General features: G+C 37.9%; 1 protein-coding gene across 1 annotated transcript; it reads right to left on the bottom strand.

The window, feature by feature from the left end:
* Positions 1-6,552: 6,552 nt before the first annotated feature.
* DBR1 (debranching RNA lariats 1) lies at positions 6,553-18,320 on the bottom strand. The gene is made up of 8 exons (XM_082655648.1): positions 18,019-18,320; positions 17,269-17,393; positions 15,356-15,436; positions 13,109-13,194; positions 11,365-11,589; positions 8,446-8,526; positions 8,047-8,192; positions 6,553-7,563 (listed from the first exon to the last, which is right to left on the bottom strand). The coding sequence occupies exons 1-8, from the start codon at positions 18,213-18,215 to the stop codon at positions 6,870-6,872; spliced, it is 1,635 nt and encodes a 544-aa protein (XP_082511774.1). The 5' UTR covers positions 18,216-18,320; the 3' UTR covers positions 6,553-6,869.
* Between the last annotated feature and the right edge of the window lie 5,664 nt (positions 18,321-23,984).

The raw sequence follows: 23,984 nt of genomic DNA, 5'->3' as shown, positions 1-23,984 counted from the left end.
TGTTACCATTCTTTTATACACTTTTAGGAACTGATTTTGAATCTTCTTTATAATTTCACTACTATAATTTATACTAAAATTTAACTTACCAGATTTGCTAAATTCCCAGGATGGAGTCAATATTTTCTCCCAGGTGGTTTGGCAAGAACTGACACCTTTGCAATGTTAAGCTATCACATCCAGAATCCTAGACCATTTCCTCATTTATTTAAATATTAAATTATTTCCTTTAATACAGTTTTCAGTTTTTCTCTACTGAAGTCTTGTGCATTTTTGATAAATTATTTTCCAGAAATGTTTTCATTTTTCTTGTTGCTGTGTTGCTGTGTCTGTCACTTTTGCTTACTGATGATTGCTGTTATAGAAAAAAAAAATGCTGTGATTTTTAAAGTTTTCTTTGAATCTGGTAAACTTTTGTTGACCTTGTTTATTTGTATGAATCTTTTTATTTTACTTTTTTTCTTCCTATATAGGTGATCTAGATATAGATGATCTGCAAATAATGTTTCCTTTCCAACCTTTGTATCTATTTTCTTTTCTTTTTTTTTAGAGATACAGCTGTTATTTTATTTCTGCTTATAGCATAAATATATACTCATTTGCTTAGGGCAAAGCCTTTTTTTCTTTCTTTTAAATTTATTTATTTTTGGCTGTGTTGGGTCTTTGTTGCGGTGCGCGGGCTTCTCATTGCGGTGGCTTCTCTTGTTGTGGAGCACGGGCTCTAGACACGCAGGCTTCAGTAGGTGCAGCACTTGGGCTCAGTAGTTGTGGCTTGCGGGCTCTAGAGCGCAGGCTCAGTAATTGTGGCACACGCCTTAGTTGCTCCGCGGCATGTGGGATCTTCCCGGACCAGGGCTCGAACCCGTGTCGCCTGCATTGGCAGGTGGATTCTTAACCACTGCACCACTAGGGAAGCCCTCTTTTTCTTTTTATACAATTTTTAAAGGTTACTTTACATTTACAGCCATTACAAAATATTGGCTATATTCCCCAGGGAGTACAACCCTTCTTATTTTATAGCTTGAACCAAGACCTCCAGTAGGTATTATATTAAACAATACCTGCGGCTCAGATATCCCATTTGATTTGCTCTTGTAGTACTATGTTCCTGTCACTTGGCACACTGCCATAGTTGGAATTTCACAATTTTGGATGGGATTATTTTATTAATATTAAATTCCCTCATTGTACTTTTAGCTCCATGAAGGCTGGAATTATAACTGGTTTTTCTCACCATTGTATCCCTGGTATAGTGACTGGGACATATTTATCTCAATAAATATTTCTTGAATGAATGAATAAATATCTGGCCTAAGCTGATAAAAAAAAACATAATAGATGAGGGCCATACTTTTCTTATTTTGCTTTTTCTTCCCCTATCCTAATTACAAGCCCATTAACATCCAGGAGCACATGTATCAGTCAGGGTATTTGGCTTGCAAGCACCAAAACTCATGCTGGCTAAATTAAACAAGAGGGGAATTTAGTGGAAGGAGATCAAATAGGGAGTTGGGATTAGAAGATGAAAGGAATGCTGAAACACTAGGTTAAAAAAAGAGCAATTCTGAGGGTGTAGAATAGATAGTAGAAACTGCTGTAGAGTTTTGTCTGGGTACTGCCACTGGAACAACCATTTTCATCTTTTTATCTCTCTGATCAATACCCATATTCCAAGGAGGGAAAATCCAACTGTTATAACTTGAGTCACATGACTGCCTTTGGACAGGTTAGGGCAGGACACCAGTGCAGTAGTGGTGATTCCCAAAGAAATAATGTGTGGTGCCGCTACCAGAAAGGGGAATTAATGCTTGCAGGTCAAAAATCAATGACCTTTAAAGGTCCACCTGTGACATCACCATTTCAGACACTAGGATAAACTAGAAACTAATGCAAAGAGTTGGGAAGGGAGTAACAGGATGAAGGGGTTCAGAATGGGAGGAAGACATCTCTGAGTATACCTTTTTTTAAAATTTTTATTGGAGTATAGTTGCTTTATAATACTGTGTTAGTTTCTACTGTACAGCAAAGTGAATCAGCTATATGTATACATCTCTCCCCTCTCTTTTGGATTTCCTTCTCATTTAGGTCACCACAGAGCCTTGAGTAGAGTTCCCTGTGCTATACAGTAGGTTCTTATTAGTTATCTATTTTATACATAGTATCAATAGTGTATATATGTCAATCCCAATCTGCCAGTTCATCCAACCCCGCCACCCCGAGTATACCTTTTAAATATAGTTTTGACAACTACAATGAAGTACCCCCTCACACTGGTTAGAATTGCCATCATTTAGAAGTCTACAAATAGGGCTTCCCTGGTGGCGCAGTGGTTGAGAGTCCGCCTGCCGATGCAGGGGACACGGGTTTGTGTCCCGGGCCGGGAAGATCCCACATGCCGCAGAGCGGCTGGGCCCGTAAGCCATGGCCGCTGAGCCTGCACGTCCGGAGCCTGTGCTCTGCAACGGGAGAGGCCACAACAGTGAGAGGCCCGTGTACTGCAAAAAAAAAAAAAAAGTCTATAAATAATAAATGCTGGGGAGGGTGTGAAGAAAAGGGAAACCTCTTGCACTGTTGGTAGGAATGTAAATTGGTGCGGCCACTATGGAAAATAGTATGGAGGTTCCTTAAAAAACTAAAAATAGAGCTACCATATGATCCAGCAATCCCACTCCTGGGCATATATCCATAAAAGACAAAAACGGCAATTCAAAAAGATACATGCACCCCAATGTTCATAGGACCACTATTTACAATAGCCAAGACACAGAAGCAACCTAAGTGTCCATCAACAGATGAATGGATAAAAAAGATGTGGTATATATACAGTGGAATATTAGTCAGCCATAAAAAATGAAATATTGTCATTTGCAGTAACACAGACGCAGAGAATATCACACTAAGTGAAGTAAGTCAGACAGAGAAAGACAAACATTATATATTACTTATATGTGAAATCTAAAAAATAATACAAATGAATTTATTTACAAAATGGAAGCAGACTCACAGACGTAGAAAACAAATTTATGGTTACCAAAGGGGAAAGAGGGGATGGGGAGGGATAAATTAGGAATATGGGATTAACAGATACATACTACTATATATAAAATAGATAAACAACAAGGATTTACTGTAAAGCACAGGGAACTATATTCAATATCTTGTAATAACCTATAATGGAAAATAATCTGAAGATATATATATGTATGTATACATATATATATATGAATCAGTTTGCTGTACACCTGAAACTAACAATATTCTAAATCAACTATACTTCAGTTTTTCAAAAGTTTTGACTTTTGAAACATGTAGATGTTTTACAAAGTCAAAACTAAAAGAAAAAAAGCAAAGCAAGGAAATTTCCTTCTCACACAGAAAATATACACTGCTCTCTACCTTGATTTAACTTAGTATAACCTAAAACTCACTCTGTATCAGTTCATGAGAATCTCCCATTTTTTTTAGTGTACAATTCAATGGTTTTCATATTTACAGTATATTCACAGAGTTGTGTAACCATCACCATAATCTAATTTGGGAACATTTTTGTCACCCTCCAAAAAAATCACATATCCATTAGCAGTCATTCTTCATTACCCCCCATTCCCTTCCCCCAGCCCTGAGCAACCAATAATCTACTTTCTGTTTCTATGGATTTGTCTAATTGGGACATTTCGTATAAATGGAAATCAATCAACATGTGTTTTCTTTTTTTTTTTTTGTATCTGGCTTCTTTCACCTAGCATAATGTTTTCAAGTTTCATCCATGTTGTAGCACATGTACTTCATTCCTTTTTATTGCTGAATAATATTCTGTTGTGTGGGTATATATTTTATGTATTCATTCATCAGTTGAATGGACATTTGGGTTACCTCTACTATCTGGCTGTCAAGAATAGTGCTGCTATAAACATTTATGTACATGTTTTTTTGTCCCACATTCTTTTTTTTTTTTTTTTTTTTGCGGTACGTGGGCCTCTCACTGTTGTGGCCTCTCCTGTTGCAGAGCACAGGCTCCAGACATGCAGGCTCAGCGGCCATGGCTCACGGGCCTAGCCGCTCCGCAGCATGTGGCATCTTCCCAGCCCGGGACACGAACCCGTGTCCCCTGCATCAGCAGGCGGACTCTCAACCACTGCGCCACCAGGGAAGCACCACCCCCCCCAACCCACATTCTTTTTTAAAGCTGTGTGTTACTCCACCGGGTATTTGTTCAACCAATCTTCTCCTGGTGAATGTTTAGACTGTTTCCAATGGTTCGTTATTACAAATAATGCTACAATGAATACTCTTGTGCTTATGCTTTCTTTTATTTTGGAGATGTATCTTTAGGACCTATTCCTACAAGTTTAATTACTGAGTCTATATAAAGAGTTCTTTATATTTTGGAAGGATGAGTCTGTGATATGAGTTGCAAATACATTCTTCCAGTTTGTCATTTATCTTTTAATATTGTTTATGGTGTTTTGTTTTGTTTGCCGTGCAAAAGTTATCGATTTTTGCATATAGTCAAAATGTGTCAGTCTTGGGCTTCCCTTCCCATGGCCGCTGAGCTTGCGCGTGCGGAGACTGTGCTCCGCAACGGGAGAGGCCACAACAGTGAGTGGCCCGCATACCGCAAAAAAACAAAAAACAAAAAACAAAAAAATGTGTCAGTCTTTTACTGTGTCTGGATTCTGAGATACAGTTACAAAGGCTTTCCTCAGTTCCAGATTAAAAGGAAATTTACCCATGTTTTCATCTGGTATTTATATGGTTTCATTCTTCACATGTATATCTCTGATCTATTTGGAGTTAATTTTGGTATATAAAAAAAAGTTTCTTTCCCAAGGCCCAATCCTATTTATTTAAAATGTCATCTTTTTCCTCAGTGATTTGAGATGTCACTTAAATACTATACTAAACTCTTATATATGTTTGGGCCTATTTCTTGTCTTTCTGTTCCATTGGCCTGTCCTCTAATGAACCAGTACTATGTTGTTTTAATTACTGTAGAGGCTTTGTATTACGTTTTAATAGCTGTTATGCCCAGCATATGTCCATTACTCTTTGCAGGGGATTTTCCTGTCTGTTCTAACCTATTTATCCACAAGCATTAAAATCAACTTGTCTAGCTCCAGAAAGACAAACAAAAAACATGTGTTGATATTCTGATTAGGATGTTAAATTTATATGTTAACTTGAGAACTGGCATCTTTAAAATGTTGAGTTTATCTATCCAGGAATAAGAGATGATTTTCTATTAGCTCAGGTTTACTTTTGCATTTTTCGGGTGCATTTTAAGGTTTTCATTACAGGTTTTATGCATTTCTCATTAAGTATTTTTGTTGTTTTGCTTATATCATGCCACTCACTAGTAATTGTGTATGTGAAAACTATTGATTTGTATGTTCAGTTCATAACATTACTTTGCTGTATTACTTTATTTACATATTGCTTTAGTGGTATCTTAGTTTTAGTTTTAATATTCTGGTGTTTTCCAACGAAACATTCAGGTCATCTGTATAAAGATGCTTCTGCCTTTACAATTCTGATTCCCCTCATTGTTTTCACCAATATTAAAATATAAAGGAGGTAGTGGGTATCTTGTTCCTTGATTTTGCTCTCACTTTCCTTTGATGGGAATGCTTATAGTATTTCTCTTTTAAACAAGATGCTAGATTTTACTTTTCAAAAAAAATCAGAAATGGGTGTTGCATTGTTTGTCCTTAGATCTATTACTGGGTGAATTATATGAACAGACTTCCTAATATTGAACTATCTTTGTATCAGTCATGCTGTATCTTAAAATGTGCTATAGATTCTGTTTGCTAATATTTTATTTAGGACTTCAATTGGGACTCAATATTCATATGTGAGATTGGTTTGTGGTTTCTTTGCGCAATCTTTGTCAGATTTAGGTATCAATGTTATATTAGCGTCATGAAAAGAAACTGAACTTTCCTTCATTTTCTATATTTTGGAACACTTTGCATAATATTAGTGGTTACCTTTAAAAGGTTTGGTAGTTTCTCCTGAAACCATCTGAACCAGTAGTCCCTCGATAACACTATTCCTTCTACAGAAATTACTTTCACTTTCCATCTCTACTAGGATAATTCTTTTCCCTTATAGGTTATTACAAAATACTGAGTATAGTTCCCTGTGCTATACACTAGGTCCCTGTTGGTTATCTATTTTATTCCCTGCTAGTAATTAATACTAAGCTGAACTGTGGCCCACATGACCTGTATAGTCACATTAAAATTAAAGCTAAAGCTAAAATATAATATGTAAAAGTCAGCAGGGTTATATTAATCTCATCAACTAAGTATAAGATTTTATGTTTGCCAATGTTTAGTACTTATTTCCTGAAATCTTATCTACCCTCTTCAGCTTCAATTATATTCGATAGACATTAAGAGCTGACCAGAGAAAATATTTATAATAAATGAAAAGGGAGCATATACAAGTATATATACAATAATGACTTAACTGTAAAACAAAATATGCCATATTTTATACACCAAAATATTTACAGTGATAGTAACTCTATGAAGGTAAAAACCCCTGTCTTACTCATCTTTGTAGTGCCATCTTATGGAAGAGTGCCTGGTACAAAGTAGGTGTTCAATAAGTGCTTGCTGAAAAAACTGAAAGTGAATAATATATGTTCTCAGAAAAAGGGGGGTACTCAATCAAGTAAATATATGAAAGTTTAATTTTTTTTTATCTGAAACATACAAAGGCCTAAAGATAAAGTCGATACCTAACTAAAATTTATGTAACTTCATTATTACAAAGTTAAGTCTTGAGTCAAAGATCCAGCTCTAAAAATATAGTCTCAAAAATCACATATCTACATATAACACTAAAACAAGTAAATTGTCTTAGGCTGTATCATCATTATCCACTGCAGCATAGATGGCTTGATTCCTCCTCTTGATTTTCTTTCTTTGTTCAGGTTCATGTTCATCACTCAGCCTCTTCAACGGCACATTGGTTAAGTCCTTTCCATCCCCCAACTCCACAGGGTCACCGCGATTCCCCTCCTTGCCAACTGGGGAACCGGATGTATCATCAGAAGATACAGTCATGGAACCTGGCAAGATCCTGATGTCAGAGAAGCTTGCAGAAAAGTCAGAAGCTTGATCAGAAGATGGTTCTACAGATGGTGTATTCATGTCACTGTGTGCGCTTACAATACTATCATCATATTCCTCTTCTTCATCTAGCATTATTTCGTCTGGATTAATAGAGGACAGGGCAGATGTGTCTGTGTTATACTCACTAGGGTCTTCTCCAGAGTCATTACTCTGCACGTCATCCTGCTCTTCATAGTCACCACACAAGTGCTGTTCTTCCTTGGCCTTCTGAAGCCTGATGTTAATGTCAGTGATGCCAAGTTGGGCACAAAATTCAGTAGTCTGAGGATTGATCCTATGAACCAACTGCATTTGTGTCTGTGGCTTGCTAGGGTCATAACAAGCAGCCGTTACACTAAAGTTACATGGAACTTTGAGGTCATGATTCAATCTTTCCAACACTTCGTTCATAGCTTCTTTTGTTGCACTGTAATCCCACCTAGGAAAGTCCAAAACAATAGCTTTTTATATTTTATCAGCCTTGGACAACACATGATGAGCTCCAACTATGGACGGCAGGTGCATTAAAAAATAAACCACATTTCAGAATTCCACTTCATAAAATTATAGTTAACTTAGCAAAGGACCATTTTGAGATTAAAACAATTCTTAGAAAAAGCTGTCCTTAACTCACTCCCTAAAACAAGTACAAATTATTTTAATGTGTGAACCAAATCTCCACGGTCTTAAGGTTTCATGCACTTATGCGCTTATAGTTTGCTGCACTTATACACTTCTTTGGGTTGGCGCTCAGCAGTCTATTTTCTTGGATCTCTTGGACGGAAAACTTGCAATTTTCATACCAGTCAATAAACTCTGAATTGTAGCAATAACTCCCTTGATTTAAAAAAATAAGAAGGTGGAGGGGACAACAACTGTGCATACAATGGAGAGGGAAAATCCTAAAGAAGGTCAGACTCACCTCGTATGCAGGCCATTATTTTCAGGCATATTCCATAGGCGCTCACTCACATTCGTAAGATCATTAGTAGCCCTGAGAATGGCGAGCCACTCGGTATCATACTCCAAGTAGTCAGGAGCACTGGGGTCGTGTTCTATTTCTATTACCTACAAGAAGAAATTGGTGATTTTAAGAAGTACATATCTATTTTTAATATTCTAAGAATGTCAATATAACAGTAAAGTTTGAAAGGAATTTAATTTAGTAGCTTACAAACATGAATGTAACTTAAACATTCCCAAAGAAATCTCAGAACACATAAATTACAAACAGCACCAATAATTTCTGCAAGGAGACAATTTTTTTTTAATCACTGAAAGAGTAAAACTATATTGCAAAGTTATTTCATTTTCTTTTTACCTGAAGAAAGTCTCTGTGTGGTAAGCATTTGTCCAGGGCTAGAAATCTGGTTGCTTTGGCTGACTGTCCTTTATCCTTGGCCTAGACAATATGAACCATGATTTAAGAAAGAACGTTAAAACATCACAAGCAATTCAGACATTGAAAAGGATGGAAATAATCTTCATTACCCAATCCCCTAAGTTGTGTGTCAAAGGAACAATGGTTACTTTTCCAAAACAAGTTAGCTCTATACCCCCTTGTGCAATGACAAGCAAGGCACTTACACTCTCTGGGCCTGGGCTTCAACTTCCTTACAATAGTCAAAGCAGAAAGAAATGGTGGTAATGATAATGTTAAATCAAAGCAAATAACACACATAAACCAAAGCATATAACACAAAGGTTAAAGATCAGACAACGGAAGAGCTTAAAAGTAAATTGGCAGAGCTAAAACTATACAACTCGTATAAGAATTCATAGGAGAAAATCTTTGTAACCCTGGATTAGGCAAAGATTCTTAGATACAACACCAAAGTAGATATATATATATATATATATATAGATATAGATATAGATATAGATATATACACATACATACTCCATAGGATGAAACACTATTCACCAATAAAAATGAAAGAAACACTGACACATGCGACAACAAGAATGAGCCTCAAAAGCAAGTAAAGGAAAGAAACCAGTTACCAAAGACTATGTATTTTGTGATTCCACTTATATAAAATGTTCAGAAAAGGCAAATCCATAGAGACAAGACAGATTAGTGGTTGCCTGGGGCTGAATGTTGACAGAACAAAGACTGACAGCAAAGAGGCACAAAGGACCTTTTGGGGTGATGGCAATGTTCTAGAACTGGATTATATGATGTTTGCACAACTCTGGAAATTTACTAAAAATCATTGAATTCTACACTTAAAGCAGGTGAATTTTTTGATATGGAAATTATACTCCAATAAAGTTCTTTTTTAAAAAGTGAACCAGCAGAAAGAAACATGGGAGGATCACAAACATGAAGGTCACACTGGAAGAAGTAAAAAGTGACTCACTAAAAACAGCAAGGCAGGGCTTCCCTGGTGGCGCAGTGATTGAGAGTCCGCCTGCCGATGCAGGGGACGCGGGTTCGTGCCCCGGTCCGGGAAGATCCCACATGGCGCGGAGCGGCTGGGCCCGTGAGCCATGGCCGCTGAGCCTGCGCGTCCGGAGCCTGTGCTCCGCAATGGGAGAGGCCACAGCAGTGAGAGGCCCGCGTACCGCAAAAAAAACAAAACAAAACAAACAAACAAAAAAAACAGCAAGGCACATGGAGAAAGAAAGACAAGGAAGCAAGTGATGGGACACCCTGCTGAGGACCAGGTTTCAATTCAGTGGTGGGGAGGGACTGAGAGGTGGGATGCACAGAGATCATGGGCAGATCCTGGCAGCAGGGCAGTTCTGAGGAAAGATGACCTTTGGTGTTAGTAAAAGGGCTCAGACAGAATACCGGTGAAGTCAGAGGCAGTTGAGGAGCAACAGAAAGGGATCAAACATATTAATTCAGAGACACAAGTCCCCACGGTTGACAACAGAAGACAGAATCAGGGAAAAGTAGCAAATTAGGTGCTTCAGTAGCAATCCAAGAGCATCATGAGCCCCAAGAGACAGAGGAGAGTAACACAGATGTGGGAAAGGTGACTGACAGAAACAGAAGACTTGGACGTGAGAAGAGGATAATCACGCTGGCAACAGCCCAAAGGAAAATGCAAGAGTAACCTCGCCTTCTTCTCCCAGTGAAGCTGGGGAGTAAGAATAAGCCCACAACAGAGAGGGCCCACAGGAACGTTTTCAGACAGAATCTTCCGGACCGTGTGCGAAGAGCATCACCGAAGTGTACCTCTACCGCAGAAAAGGGTTTGGTCAGGTAAGTTCAGGAAGCGCTGCACAACCCCTCTGCCATCTCAGAGAAAGGTAATACCCATTAGCACACTGGACTCTCAGAAATTCTACACAAGCCTCTGGGAAGAAATCCCAAACTTTGTTAACCCAGCATTTTCTAAACGTATTTCCTATGGGATACTTTATGGGAAAGTCAGAATTCAACCAGAATCAGAGGTGAAAGGAAGAACTGCATAGTTCCATTAAAGCCTAACTCTAAGTAGGTATTTATTTTCTACTTTGCATCAAGCACCATCCCCATGCAATTACCAAAGGAAAACTCTGGGAGTCATTCTAGATTCACTCCTCCCTCTGTCACTAAATCCTGATGATTCTGCTTCCAAAATCTCTCTGGAACCTGCTTCATTCTCTGTGTTCCCTCTTTGCCTTAGGTTAGAACCTCATCTTTTGCCTCCTCTGCCTCCCATTTAACATTACTCCAATCCACACACAAAACTGCTGCCAATCTAATCCTTCTGAAATGAAACTCTGACTTCATGACCCCCAACCTTCCCCATTACCTCCTGGTTAAAACCCAAACTCCAGAGCATATCCCAGAAGGCAGCTATGATCTCACTCCAGCTTCATCTCTCCCTGTGCCTCAGCCCCAGGGACCAGCTGCACTTCCCCAAAGGCACCACGCTCTCAGACCTTCCAGCCTGTGCACACATCGGTCCCTGGGCCTAGATTACCCTGATAATCTGCTTCTTCCTGGCACCATCAACTCCTTTAGAAAACCTTCTCTATCCCTTCATCTCTCTGTCCACATCCCCTCTCACCATGGCCTGGCTTAGGTGTTCCCACAGTATCCTAAGCACTTTTTGTCACAAACTTATTACACTATTTTATAATTGCTTGCTTGTCCCTTCTCCCCACTGGATACTGAGTTATTCACAAAAGGAAAGTCACCTTTGATCTCTTTCTCTAACTTTCCAACTATGCCCATAGGGCCTAGCCCGTAGATGTTCAATAACTGCTTGTTAACTCAAAGAATAAGCATTTTGTTTTCTACCTGATGCTGCATCAAGGCTGCAAACTTCACATGCAGGTGTGCAGAAAACCAGTAAGTAGGTTTTAAGTGCTCTAAAAGTTCTGAGGCAGCGGGACTTCCCAATGTGTTATTTTCCACTTCTTGTCGGAAAAAAGATTTAGTCTTAAGAAGTTGCTTCTTATTTCCATAATGATATATACTTCTCGGCCAATCATGAGATAAGAATATGTCCATAGGCTGCTTCAGCTTTAACAGACAAAGAAAAGAAAGAAAGCTCTTAGAAACAGATTAACCAAAAGCAATCCCCTCCCTTCTCTCCACCGCCACACAACCATTTACCCACGGAGATCTGTAGATTTCTGTGTAATTCATTCTAAGAACACTTTATTTAAGGAAGTCACAGAAATACTGAGCTACTCACTCATCGAGGCAAAGAGAAACACCTTTCTCTCTGCCTGACAAATCACCTTTATTTTCCGTGGCAAGGCAGTTCAATAGAGACACACTTTGATTAGATTGCCAATCAGCTAAGGTCTTTAGCACTGGGTTTCTAAAATCTACAACATGCACTGTTCTTTTCCCTTTTAGTAAAGAAACTACTGTTTTAAGATCAATGTCCAGATTTCATGAGACTTGTACTGTAAATGATACAGTAAACCTAACCTACAGTAAACCTTTTTTTTTTTTTTCTGATGGACTCACGTAGTAAACACCAAAAAAACCTCTCCGTTTACTACAAAAATTATATTAGAGGTATTTAAGGTAGCTGGTGTCTTCTTGGGGAGAACACAAAATATACTCCATACTGTCAAGTAATCCAAAGCAAATACTTGGACAACTAAATTAAAATAATTTAAGTAAGTGTTCAAGAAAATACAAAAGGTAAGATGACATGATTAACCACTGAAAAGCTGGTATGGGCAATAAGTGCTACAAAAATTCAGAGAAGGGTGAGGACTTTAAACTAGAACACTGGTTGGGAAGTGAAATCTAAGCTGGGTCTCCAAGGACCAGTAGGATTTAGATGAGTAAAAGTAAAAAGTAAAAGGTAAGTAACTGTTATGAATGGGGCATACCTGTAAACATCTTTATGTTCCAGTCGAGGCTGTATTTATGATGGGAAGGGCCTGAGTTCAGTCTGGCAGGCCCTACCAGCCTGGGGGCTCTGGCAGGCTCTTAACTGTGTGGGAAGTCCGGGCAGGTTACTTTATCTATCTGAGCCTTTGGCCTCTCTCCCTTAGTGTGACAAAGTTGGACACGCTGCATGACAGAATTTGAGTGACAGTTATATGAACTATCACGGATGAAAGCTGCTTAGCCCGGTGTCAGACATTTAATGGGTTCACAAACAAAAACCTAGTTTCATTTACTCTCCAGTTGAGCCAGTGTTTCGGTTATCACCTTCACAATTTTCCCATATCATCTTCACTATTATTTTCTATTTAATATCATTATTTAAAATAAAATATTTAACACTTTCTTTCAAGTATCACTTTATTCCAATATATATTCTTCAGCCTTACCCTAAGGAATGGTAGCTGAAGTCATGGATCAAATATTTTATTTTATTATTAATCACTAAAATAAATGTATAGCCATTAAAATCTAAAAAATGTTCATCTGTGAACCTCCTAAAAACAACTCAAGATCCAAATTGTGGAAATACAGAATTGAGCTCTTCTTGGAAGTAGCAGATCAAAATACATTCTGGTAGAGAATTAGTTTACCATTTTTTCAAGTCTGCCGTAATGTACTTTTTACATACCTGTTTTAATTTGTAGACTTCAATATTTCTCACATGATAGATACTCCTTATTGTAGCTGCATTATAGGGGGGGCACTCAAAATGACCTTAAATTGAAGAAGAGAAATAAGCTATTATCAACTCCCTTAAATACTGCAAGTATAAATACATACGTACACTTCTCCAAAACTGATGCTTGTCAACAATGCTTTTGGTTCTTGAAAATTTTATTAAAAAAAACACTCAAAATGCTGGTATTTTCTAATAACTGATCACCAACTATAAATCTAAATAAGTGGGAGGCTTATGATTTTTTTAATTAAATTATATTTAATTTTGGAATACATTGTTTAGTCACATAGTTTAAGATTTAAAAGATACCATCAGAAAGGTATAGGGTAAGGGGGAGCGGGGGTGAGGGAAGGATGGATTGGGAGTTTGGGGTTAGCGGATGCAAATTATTACATACAGAATGGATAAACAACAAGGTCCTACTGTATGGCACAGAGAATTATATTCAATATCCTGTGATAAACCATAATAGAGAAGAATATGAAAAAGAATGTATATATATGTGTAACTGAATCACTTTGCTGTACAGCAGAAATTAACACAATATTGTAAATCAACTATACTTCAATAAAATAAAGAAAAAAAAGAAAGGCATAGGGTAAAAAGTATTCCTCCTGGAGGGTAGACCCTAGTGGGTACCTAGGGCTGGCATGGGAGCAGGGATTAAGTCTGGCACAAAACTTTTAGGCATGATAGAGATGTTCTAAATCCAGATGGTGCTAAAGGCTGCATAACTCTACAATTTACTAAAATCACTGAATTGTGTACTTACAATGGTACATAAATTTTACGTCAATCAAGCTGCTAAAACAAGCGGACAGGGTTCTCCTATTCCTTCCCCCATCCATCAGTAACCCTACCTACAGGGAACCAGTGTTAATCAGGTTTCAGTATTTTATTCCAGGGATGTCATTATATGCATATAATATACATATTTCTTTATCCTCCCTTTTCTTTCTATACAAGTGGCAGTATAATTTATACACGTTCTGTGCCTTGTTTTTTTCACTTTATTTTGGAGTTCTTTTCATATTAGTCACACATAGAGCTGCTTCTTTTTTCCTTCTTTTTGACTTCATAGCATTGCACTGTATAGTTATATCATGACACATTTAACTAGTTCCTATCTTTTGCTATTACAAACAAGGCTGAAATACATTTGTTTATATCATTTTGCACTTGTGGAATATATCTGTAGATAAATTCCTGGAAGTAGAACTCCTGAGTAAGAATACTTCTATAATTTCCACAGATGTTAACTAATTTTCCTCCAAAGAGTGGTTCCAATTTGTGCCCACACCTGCCAGGTAGAAGATGGCCTATTTTTGCAGACCCATCACAATAGTTCAGAATCATGGGGAACAGGGCTGCAAGGAACAGACTTGTGATTTAACAGTTACACTGAGGTTGTAAGTTTTAGCTGTCAACTTAATTCATGAAATTTTAAAATCAATGTGGATCCAAGCTATTCCTTTAACTTTAAAATCAAGATATAATTCATTCAGATACAGTGTGGTATATTTATACAATGGAATACTATTCACAAATTTAAATGACAGAGTTACATGTATCAACATGGATTTAAAAAACATATTAAACAAAGAAGTTGCAGAAAGATACATGTAAAATGATACACTTATATGAAGTTTAAAACATGCTATATAATACACTGTTTAAAGCTGTTACTGATATGGTAATGATATAGAATAATCAAGTGAATGATAAACACCAAATTCAGAATAGTGACTGCCTGGTGAGGTAAGGGAGGAATAAAAGGAGAGAGATGGGACTGAGGACAGATAAACAATGAACTTCGATTGTATCTGTACTCTTTTATTTCTTAAAAATCAAAACTAAAAGTGGCAAAATACCAAATAAAACTAGATGGTGTATACACAGATAATACATTCTAGTGTTCTCTATTTTTTCATATTTATAAAATATTTTATAATATAAATTTAAGAATAAATTAATCAGTTCATAGGAGAAATCCAATGAAAAAGTCAAACTGTATATTATGCTTAAGTTACTATGGGGTATGGAAGTTCTAAGTTTAAAAACAATTCTCAGAATAACAATACTCACTTTGCTGTATACCTGAAATTAACACCACATTGTAAATCAACTGTACTCCAATTAAAAAAAGAAAAAAAGAATGTAATAAAATGTAAAAAAAAAAAAAAAGCATAACAATACCTTTTCGATAGTCATGAGATTTAAAGATACCAGAGATTCCACCAATCCTTACACCTCGGTATTTTACTACACCTGCCAAGCCTGAAAAATTACATAGTTAAATAAAATTACTGTAGGCAAAAGCAATCATTTTTTTAAAGCAATCTTTACTAACTGAACAAACAGTTTAGAGGCCTAGAATATCATGCAGTCTTAAAATTATTTGAAAATTAAGTGTCATGATGAGGTTACTCTTTTACATAGAAAATATGCCAACAATATATAACATAGAGTAGGGAGACAGACTACGGAGGCAAGAGACTGAGCAGAAAAGAAGGAACAAATGAGACAGGGAGTGTGAAGAGGGAAACAGACATACATAAATTTGGTACCTAAAGGAATGTGGGGATGTGGCGGGGGAAATAGGGGAAAATGTCCTATGATGGATTTATATGTTATATATAAGGTATATATAACATATACCTTTGACTTATAGAATATAGAAACCTGCAGTTTCTCTATTTCATTTGATTGATCATCTTCAGACAATTTCACCTTCTCACAGTACTACAGTTGTCAAAAGTTGATCCATCAGTAATGACATAGAGAAATTAAATTTCTGAAGTTATAATGTCATCACTAGAAACACCTATAAACATTTAAATAAAGAGATGAAAGGACTGTATAGTTTAAAAGGACTAAAACTGAACCTGAACCTAATCAGGTCTATAAATCTAAATGCAGATTATAAGCAACACAGAGGATAAAAGGAACACGTTAAACAACCCAAGGAAATCCAATCAGCTAAACCCAGAATGTGGGAAATTCTGCCAGATAAATTTCCCATATTCTTCAACAAATAAACAGCATGGGGGTTTGGGGGAGAAGAGAGTGCAAAAAGGGACAGTTATAGTCTAAGAGACTTCAGAATCATGACAATCAAATGAAAGTGTGGACCTTGTTTGGACCCTATTTGAACAAGTCAACTGTAAAACAGACATCTTTGTGATAATCAGGGAAATCTGAACATGAACTAGGCAACAGATAATGATAGGTAATAGGTATAATCATGGTACTGTAGTTGTGGTATTTTTTTTTAAATCCTCATCACTTAAAAACACATGCTAAAGTATTTACAGGTGAAATAATCCGATGGCTGAGGTTTGCTTTAAAATACTCCAGTTGGGACTTCCCTGGTGGTCCAGTGGTTAAGAATCCACCTTCCAATGCAGGGGACATGGGATTGAGCCCTGGTCAGGGAACTAAGATCCCACATGCCCCTAAGCCCCTAGAGTCCTCATGCCGCAACTACTGAGCCAGCACACTCTGGAGTTCCAGAGCGCCCAGGCGCCACAACTAGAGAGAAGCCTGCCCACCGCGAGGAAGATCCCGCGCCGCAAGGAAGATCCCACATGCGACAACTAAAGACCTGACACAGCCAAATAAATAAATAAATAAATAAAATATTAAAAAATAAATAGATAAAATACTCCTGTCACCTCCTCCCACAAAAGAGTTTAGGCGGGGAGTGGGTTGAAAGAAGGATGGCAGAACAATAATTGTTGTTAAAGCTGTTTAATAGGTACAGAGATTCATTATACTATTCTCTACTTTTGTGTATGTTTAAATATTTCCATTATAAAAAGTTCATTTTTTTAATTTAATAAGAAGAGTAAGAAAAAAATTAAGGGATTGCAAATCGTACAGAAGCTCTTTGCAGTTATATTAAGTATTGCTTAAAGCACTAGATGATGCATGGACATATTTTCATGATTACCTACTTAAATGAATTATTTTAATTAAATTTTCATGATTATTTAAATCAAGAGACATTCCCAAAACACCATACATTTCAAGATGCTGATCAACTGATAAACAAATCCTGACAGGCTCTTCCATGCCATCAGACCAAGAAATTACCCACGAACACATACCTAAATAATAAATGTTTGGTGCTACCCAGCCACCATAGGGTAACTCTTGCAAATGATTTGAGGCTTCATGGTTACCCCCGATGAAAATTGTGAGAACTGGGGCCTTTTTCTCTCCAGAGTAATACCTAGAACATAAGGGTAAAGTTGTCAATTGGCATAGCAGAAATGAGACATAGAGAAAAGCAATTGGGCATGCCTGTGCTATTAGGCATAGCAGAAAAGCAAACTAAGGTCCGAAGTAAAAAAAACTTGAGCTCATCATAAAAAGTTAAGCCCTTTCTAAACGAATTGTCCATCCTTGTCCTTAAGAATGATTCAGGGCCGCCACCTTGGGTTCAAGCCAACGTATATTCAATGAGGTCAAAAACTTTTGTCAGTTCACTGCAACAACCTTAGTTTCTAGAATGAGAACTAGCACATAGCAAGCGTCCAATAAAAACTCCTCGATCAATAAATGAAGTAGTCCCAGAGTCCTATTAAGCATAAAGTAGATTAACCTGTCAGTTTCTTCCTCCAGATTTTCCCCTCAGGCTGCGATACCTTCCGAAACAAAACAGATGAATCGAAAGAAGAAAAGTGACATTTACTAAGCGCCAGTTCCTAGACACACAGCGTAAACAAAGACGGGAACTAAGAGAGACAGCTGGTCAGTGGCAGACAGGATTCCAACTCAGCCCGGGTTCTCAGCCCCCACCGCTGGCTAGTCACACCTCGCACCGCGGGGGCCCGGGCCCAAGCCACGCCCCTCACCTGTAGAAGGTCTGCATGTGGCGGTACTTGGGCGGCACGGCCATGCAGCGCAGGTCGGCCTCGTTGCGCACAGCCTGGAAGTCGCCGCAGCATAGCAGAAGGTCTATCGGTCCCGGGCCGCGCCGCTCCGCCAGCGCCAGCGTCTCATAGATCTTGTCCAGCTCGCCGTGGCAGCAGCCGGCCACAGCCACCCGCATGCTGCCGGCCCGAGGCAGGGAGCGCTGCCCGCAACCCCCTAAACCAGAGCCAGCCCAGGCCGGACAACGAAGACCCGACTGATCGCTCAGATCCCGCCAACCTTAACTGAGACGCCGCCTCTTGCAATTGAGACTCCAGCAATATAATTCACTTCCGGTTTCCAAATCTCGCGAGAGGTCGGGAAGGGAATGACCAACACGGATTCCAGGGAGCTTTTAAATCGTCTCGTACTTTGCCTGTTGTGGCAGGTGGTTCTTGAAGTCGGAGCAGCCTGACAGGTGCTAAAAATCAAAACCAGAGTAGTAAGACAAACAAACAAAAATTCCCGGAAATAGTGTAGTTTATAAAATCAAACTTAGGATGAACTTCTCACGGCAAAGATAATTGCCTGAAAGTGATTAGAAACGATTAAACAAACGATTTTTTATGACATCCGAAATAAAAATAAATTTAAAATAAAACGTAAAACCTCACTGAGGATTTTGAAATTATCTCCTCGAAGAGTTTCTAAAATTATCAGTTATTTTTTTTTTAAAGGGGCCAGAGACTCTTCATTTCCCTACCAAATGGTTGTTTGTGTAACTAGACTGCAAGCTCAATGAAAGCAGATGAATATCTCGAAAACATCCAGGAGGGAAAATGACCAGACTGACAATTGAAGAATTAGTGGCCAAGGCAGAAACAAGCAAACAAATAAAACCCTTATGGCAAATTTAATAAAGAAAATAATCAAGATAATATGGAGAATAATAAAACCATCTCTGCTCATTAAAAAAAACTAGATAAACAATTTCTAGGAATAAAGACACCAAAGTTAATTCAAAATGAAGCAGAAGATGTAAACAAAACAATGACAATAAGAAGACACTGGGATATATACACTACCAAATGTAAAATAGATAGCTAGTGGGAAGCAGCCACATAGCACAGGGAGATCAGCTCGGTGCTTTGTGACCACCTAGAGGGGTGGGATAGGGAGGGTGGGAGGGAGACGCAAGAGGGTGGAGATATGGGGATATATGTTTATGTATAGCTGATTCACTTTGTTATACAGCAGAAACTAACACACCACTGTAAAGCAATTATACTACTATACTAAGATGTTAAACAAAAAAAAAGACTGGGAAAGTCAAAGACATAAATCCATTGAAAGACATTTATGAGTGATTTATAGGTGATTTATTTCAAATTTACAAGGAAGATACACTTTTCATGATATCTAAATCAATCAAGAGGGTAGAAAAAGATGGAAATCTAATATTTCCTATTAGTTTTTAATGTTTTATTTTCCCTTCTGCATTAAATTTTTTGAACTATATAAAGAACAGATAACTTTTTTTGACATTGTTAAATTTAACTTCTAAAAAAAAATTTAACTTCTTCCACTTGATTTTCGATCTACAGGAATTATCTTTTTCTGGATCTTTTTTTCTCGATTGAAAAATTGTTAATTTTAATTTTAATTAACTTAAAATGCCATGAACAAATCAAATCTTAAGTGCACATTTTGATTAATTTTTCCATATATAATCACCCATATCAAGATATAAAACATTTCTAGCATTCCAAAAGACTCCCTTTTGATTCCTCCCAAGCCTATTCTCCCAAAAGAAAAACTCTAGTCTAACCTCTAGCACCGTAGATTAGCTCTACTTGTTTTTAAACTTCATAGAAATGTCAGTGTATATTATGTACTCTTTTGTGTCTGGCTTCTTTCACTTAATATCTGTGAGGTTCATCCATGAATCTATGTAACTGAGCAGGAGGACCCTATGGGGCCTTCACAGGGCAGATGACCACCACCCCCACCCCCCGCAATGTCCTCCACCTGCCTCTTTGTAGAAAAACTAGCCACCTAGGCCTTCTCCAAGTTCCAAAGAATAAATTAAATTAGAGAAGTGAGAAAATGCAGAAGCAAAGGAAAACAATCAAGTAGGACAAAATAATAATAGTTTAGCCATTAAACAAAGTCAAGGACATTTAGTTCCTCCTCAAGGGCTATAGATAATAATCTGAGCCAGGGAATTCCCTGGCGGTCCGGTGGTTAAGGCTCCACACTTCCAACACAGGGGGCACGGTTTTGATCCCTGAGCCATACCATATCCTTTGAGCTATTTTGCAGATACTGAAACTCCCACCAGGTGGAAGAAGTTAACTGTATGCTGATCACAAGCACGGAGACCCCAGACTGGTTGGAATCAGAAGGTTGATGATGTTGACTCCCAATTACCTCACCACCAACCAGTCAGAATGTCCACAAGCTGATCACGCACCCACAACCCCCTCCTTCACCCTGTCTTTAAAAACCTTTCCCTGAAAGCCATCGGGGAGTTCGGGTCTTTTGGGCACTAACTACCTGGAGTCCTGGCTTGGCGCCCTGCAATAACCACTGCACTTTCCTTCAACATACCCTGGTGTCAGTAGATTGGGCTTTACTGTGAGCAAGTAAGCAGGCTCAAGTTTGGTTCAGTAACAACTATACTATAGATAGATACAGCCATAGTATACTATTTCTTATTGCTGTGTTGTTTTCCATCGTGTAAACATACCACAGTTCATGTATCCATTTTTCTGTTGAAGGACATTTGGATTGTTTCTAACAATTGTTATGAATAAAGCCACCATATACATTCTTGTAAAACCTTTTGGTGGACATAACACTTTTCCCCCTTAGATTATGCCCAGGAATGGAATCTCTGGATAACATAGTAGGTATATGTTTAGCTTTAATAGATAGTGTCAGTTGTGCTAATTTACACTTACCTACGTAATATGAGTGTTCTAATTATTCCATGTGCACAACAGCACTTGGTATTATCTGTCTGTTAAATTTTAGCCATGTTGTTAGGTGTGCAATGGTGTCTTCTTGTTATTTCCATGTAGTTTTTGTGTGTGTGTGTGTGGTACACGGGCCTCTCACTGTTGTGGCCTCTCCCGTTGCGGAGCACAGGCTCCGGACATGCAGGCTCAGCGGCCATGGCTCACGGGCCCAGCCGCTCTTCGGCACGTGGGATCTTCCCAGACCGGGGCACAAACCCGTGTCCCCTGCATCGGCAGGCGGACTCTCAACCACTGCGCCACCAGGGAAGCCCTCCATGTAGATTTTACAACAACATTTTAATATGTCAATTTGAATTTTCTTCTTCTGTGACCAATAGGAAACAATAATTTAATGCCATAACATTCAAAATCTCATGGTCAAAGAAGGAAATAGAAGATTATAGAAGAATAGAAGAATAGGGATGAAAAAGTGCATCATGGCTTAGCTCTTAACTCTATTCCCAACCAACACCCCATTTCCAGAGGTCATACTGGTATGTTAATAAACTTAAGAATTCTCACTGACTTTCTCAAATCCAGAGAGAATAAAACTAAATCAATAGCCTCAACTCCTTCCCATGCTGAACGAGGTGAAATGGGAGGATTGTGGGAGAAAAATGGATGTGTGAACAATGAAAATTCTTTTTGCAAACATGAAGGACCATTCACTGAACGGGTAGGTAAACCGTCTCCAATTGTGTGTGTGGTCCATGAGGAAAGTCCCTCTTATGGGGTGGGAAAGGAATTCCCTGATTCTGTCAGAGCAAAGACAGTATCTAGATAGAGGCACCCAATGACGAGCAAGATGAAAAAAGAAACCACATGTCAACTATGGAAACATGCTAGAAAGAGCATAAGCTGGGATGAACCTGAGCAGGTGTTAATTAAAACTTCTTAGATACAACCAGATCTTTCTCCTTTAAATCAAGTCTTTTTGTTGAAATGGTTGATTCCAAGACAGAGAAAGTACAAAATGAGCATGGATCATCTTGTGCCAGAAAACAAGGAAGTGCTCAAAGAATCTGAGACATCAAAAGGACATTGAGTGAAGGCTTTTCCACTGGCCAAATCTGAAACAATTTCAGCATCAAAATGCACAATCATAGTAACAGATTTTAGCCCATTGAATAAAGTAGGAATCTACTATTCCATCCTGACATAAATAAGTAAATAAATAAATAGGAAAAGAGAGGTCTTATTTACACAAGAATGCTGATTGATAAGCATAGAAGGAAAGTTGGAGTTAGAAAATCAGAAAATCACCATAAACCATCATCATCATCGTCCTCATCATCAACATCACTTGTTACAAGGAAGAATTTTAATGAATGCTAAAACAATTGGGGAAAACTTTGAAGAGTAATAGGATACTTACATTGTCTCAATGTATCTGTTATTTGAGACTATTTATATGATCTCAAAGTATCTTTCCAAAAGATACTAATTTTAACAAAGAGAAAAATAAGGATTTTACACTAAAGAAACCTGGCAGACACCACTTAACAGAGTGACCAAAGTTACTCTCACTAGGAATGGACAAATCCACATCATGTGCCCCTGATACATTACTTCTGTGGTATTCCTGCCAAAAATGCATAACCTGAATCTAATCTTGAAAAATAGGAGACAAATTGAAATAGACAAAATTTTTTTTAATAACTGGCCTGTCTTTAAATATATATATATAATGGTCATGAAATACAAGGACAGACTGAGAAAGGTTAAAAATTAAATGATACTGAAGATTCATAATAACTGAATGCAATGTGTTGCTATAAAATACATTATTAAGATTATTGCCAAATCTGAAGAAGATCTGTAAATTAGATAGTATTGTATCAGTGTTAATTTCCTGATTGTGATCATTTTACTGTGGTTACATAAGGGGATTCCTCGTTTTTAGGAAACACACACTGAAATATTTAGGAACGTATATATCTGCCCATCCATGTATTGCAGGGGCTAGAAGCTAAGAAACTATTGGGCAGGCCAAAAAGTCCCTTCAGTTTTTAAGTAAAAATGAAAGACGCATTTTTCATTTTCACCAAGAACTTTATTGAACAACATATTCACCCTTTTGTTCCACTACCTTCTGCCATTTTTCAGCCAACTTCATAATTCCTTCTTCCCAAAACATTTTACCTTTTTGAGCAAAGAACTGTTCCAGGTGCCTTTTACAGTCCTCCAGGGAATTGAATTTTTTTCCATCAAGAGAATTTTGTGAAGATCTAAATAAATGGTAATCCGAAGGTGCAATGTCTGGCGAATATGGTGGATGAATCAGAGCTTCCCCAGCTAAGCTGTAACAGTTTTTGCCTGGTCATCAAAGAAACATGTGGTCTTGGGTTATCCTGATGGAAGATTATGCATTTTCTGTTGACTAATTCTGGATGCTTTTCGTCTAGTGCTGCTTTCAGTTGGTCTAACTGGGAGCAGTACTCGTTGGAATTACTTGTTTGGTTTTCCGGAAGGAACTCATAATAGAGGACTCCCTTCCAATCCCACCATATGGACAACATCACCTTCTTTGGATGAAGACCGGCCTTTGGTGTGGTTGGTGGTGGTTCATTTTGCTTACCCCATGATCTCTTCCATTCCACATTATTGCACAGTATCCACTTTTCATTGCCCACCACAATTTGTTTTAAAAACGGAATGTTTTCATTACGTTTCAGTAGAGAATCACATGTGGAAATACGGTCAAGAAGGTTTTTTTCACTTAACTTATGTGGAACCCAAACATCAAAGTGATTAACATAACCAAGATGGTGCAAATGATTTTCAAGGCATGATTTGGATATTTTGAGTATGTCGGCTATCTCCCATGTGGTATAAGGTTGATCATTCTCAATTAATGTCTCGATTTGATTGCTATCAACTTCAACTGGTCTATCCAACCATGGAGTATCATCCAGTGAGAAATCACCAGCACGAAACTTTGCAAACCA

The sequence above is a fragment of the Grampus griseus genome, assembly GCF_964374135.1.
Source record: "Grampus griseus genome assembly, chromosome: 5".
Taxonomy (NCBI): domain Eukaryota; kingdom Metazoa; phylum Chordata; class Mammalia; order Artiodactyla; family Delphinidae; genus Grampus; species Grampus griseus.
Note: the sequence above shows the minus strand (reverse complement) of the source record. Positions and strands in the feature narration are given on the sequence as shown.

Coding starts and splice junctions, on each gene's coding strand:
- DBR1 (XM_082655648.1), bottom strand. CDS start 18,215: ATGCGGGTGGCTGTGGCCGGCTGCTGCCACGGCGAGCTGGACAAGATC. Junction 15,437..17,268: donor ACCAAACATTTATTATTTAG/GTATGTGTTCGT, acceptor GTAATTTTTCAG/GCTTGGCAGGTGTAGTAAAA. Junction 8,193..8,445: donor CACACAGAGACTTTCTTCAG/GTAAAAAGAAAA, acceptor TTCTTCTTGTAG/GTAATAGAAATAGAACACGA.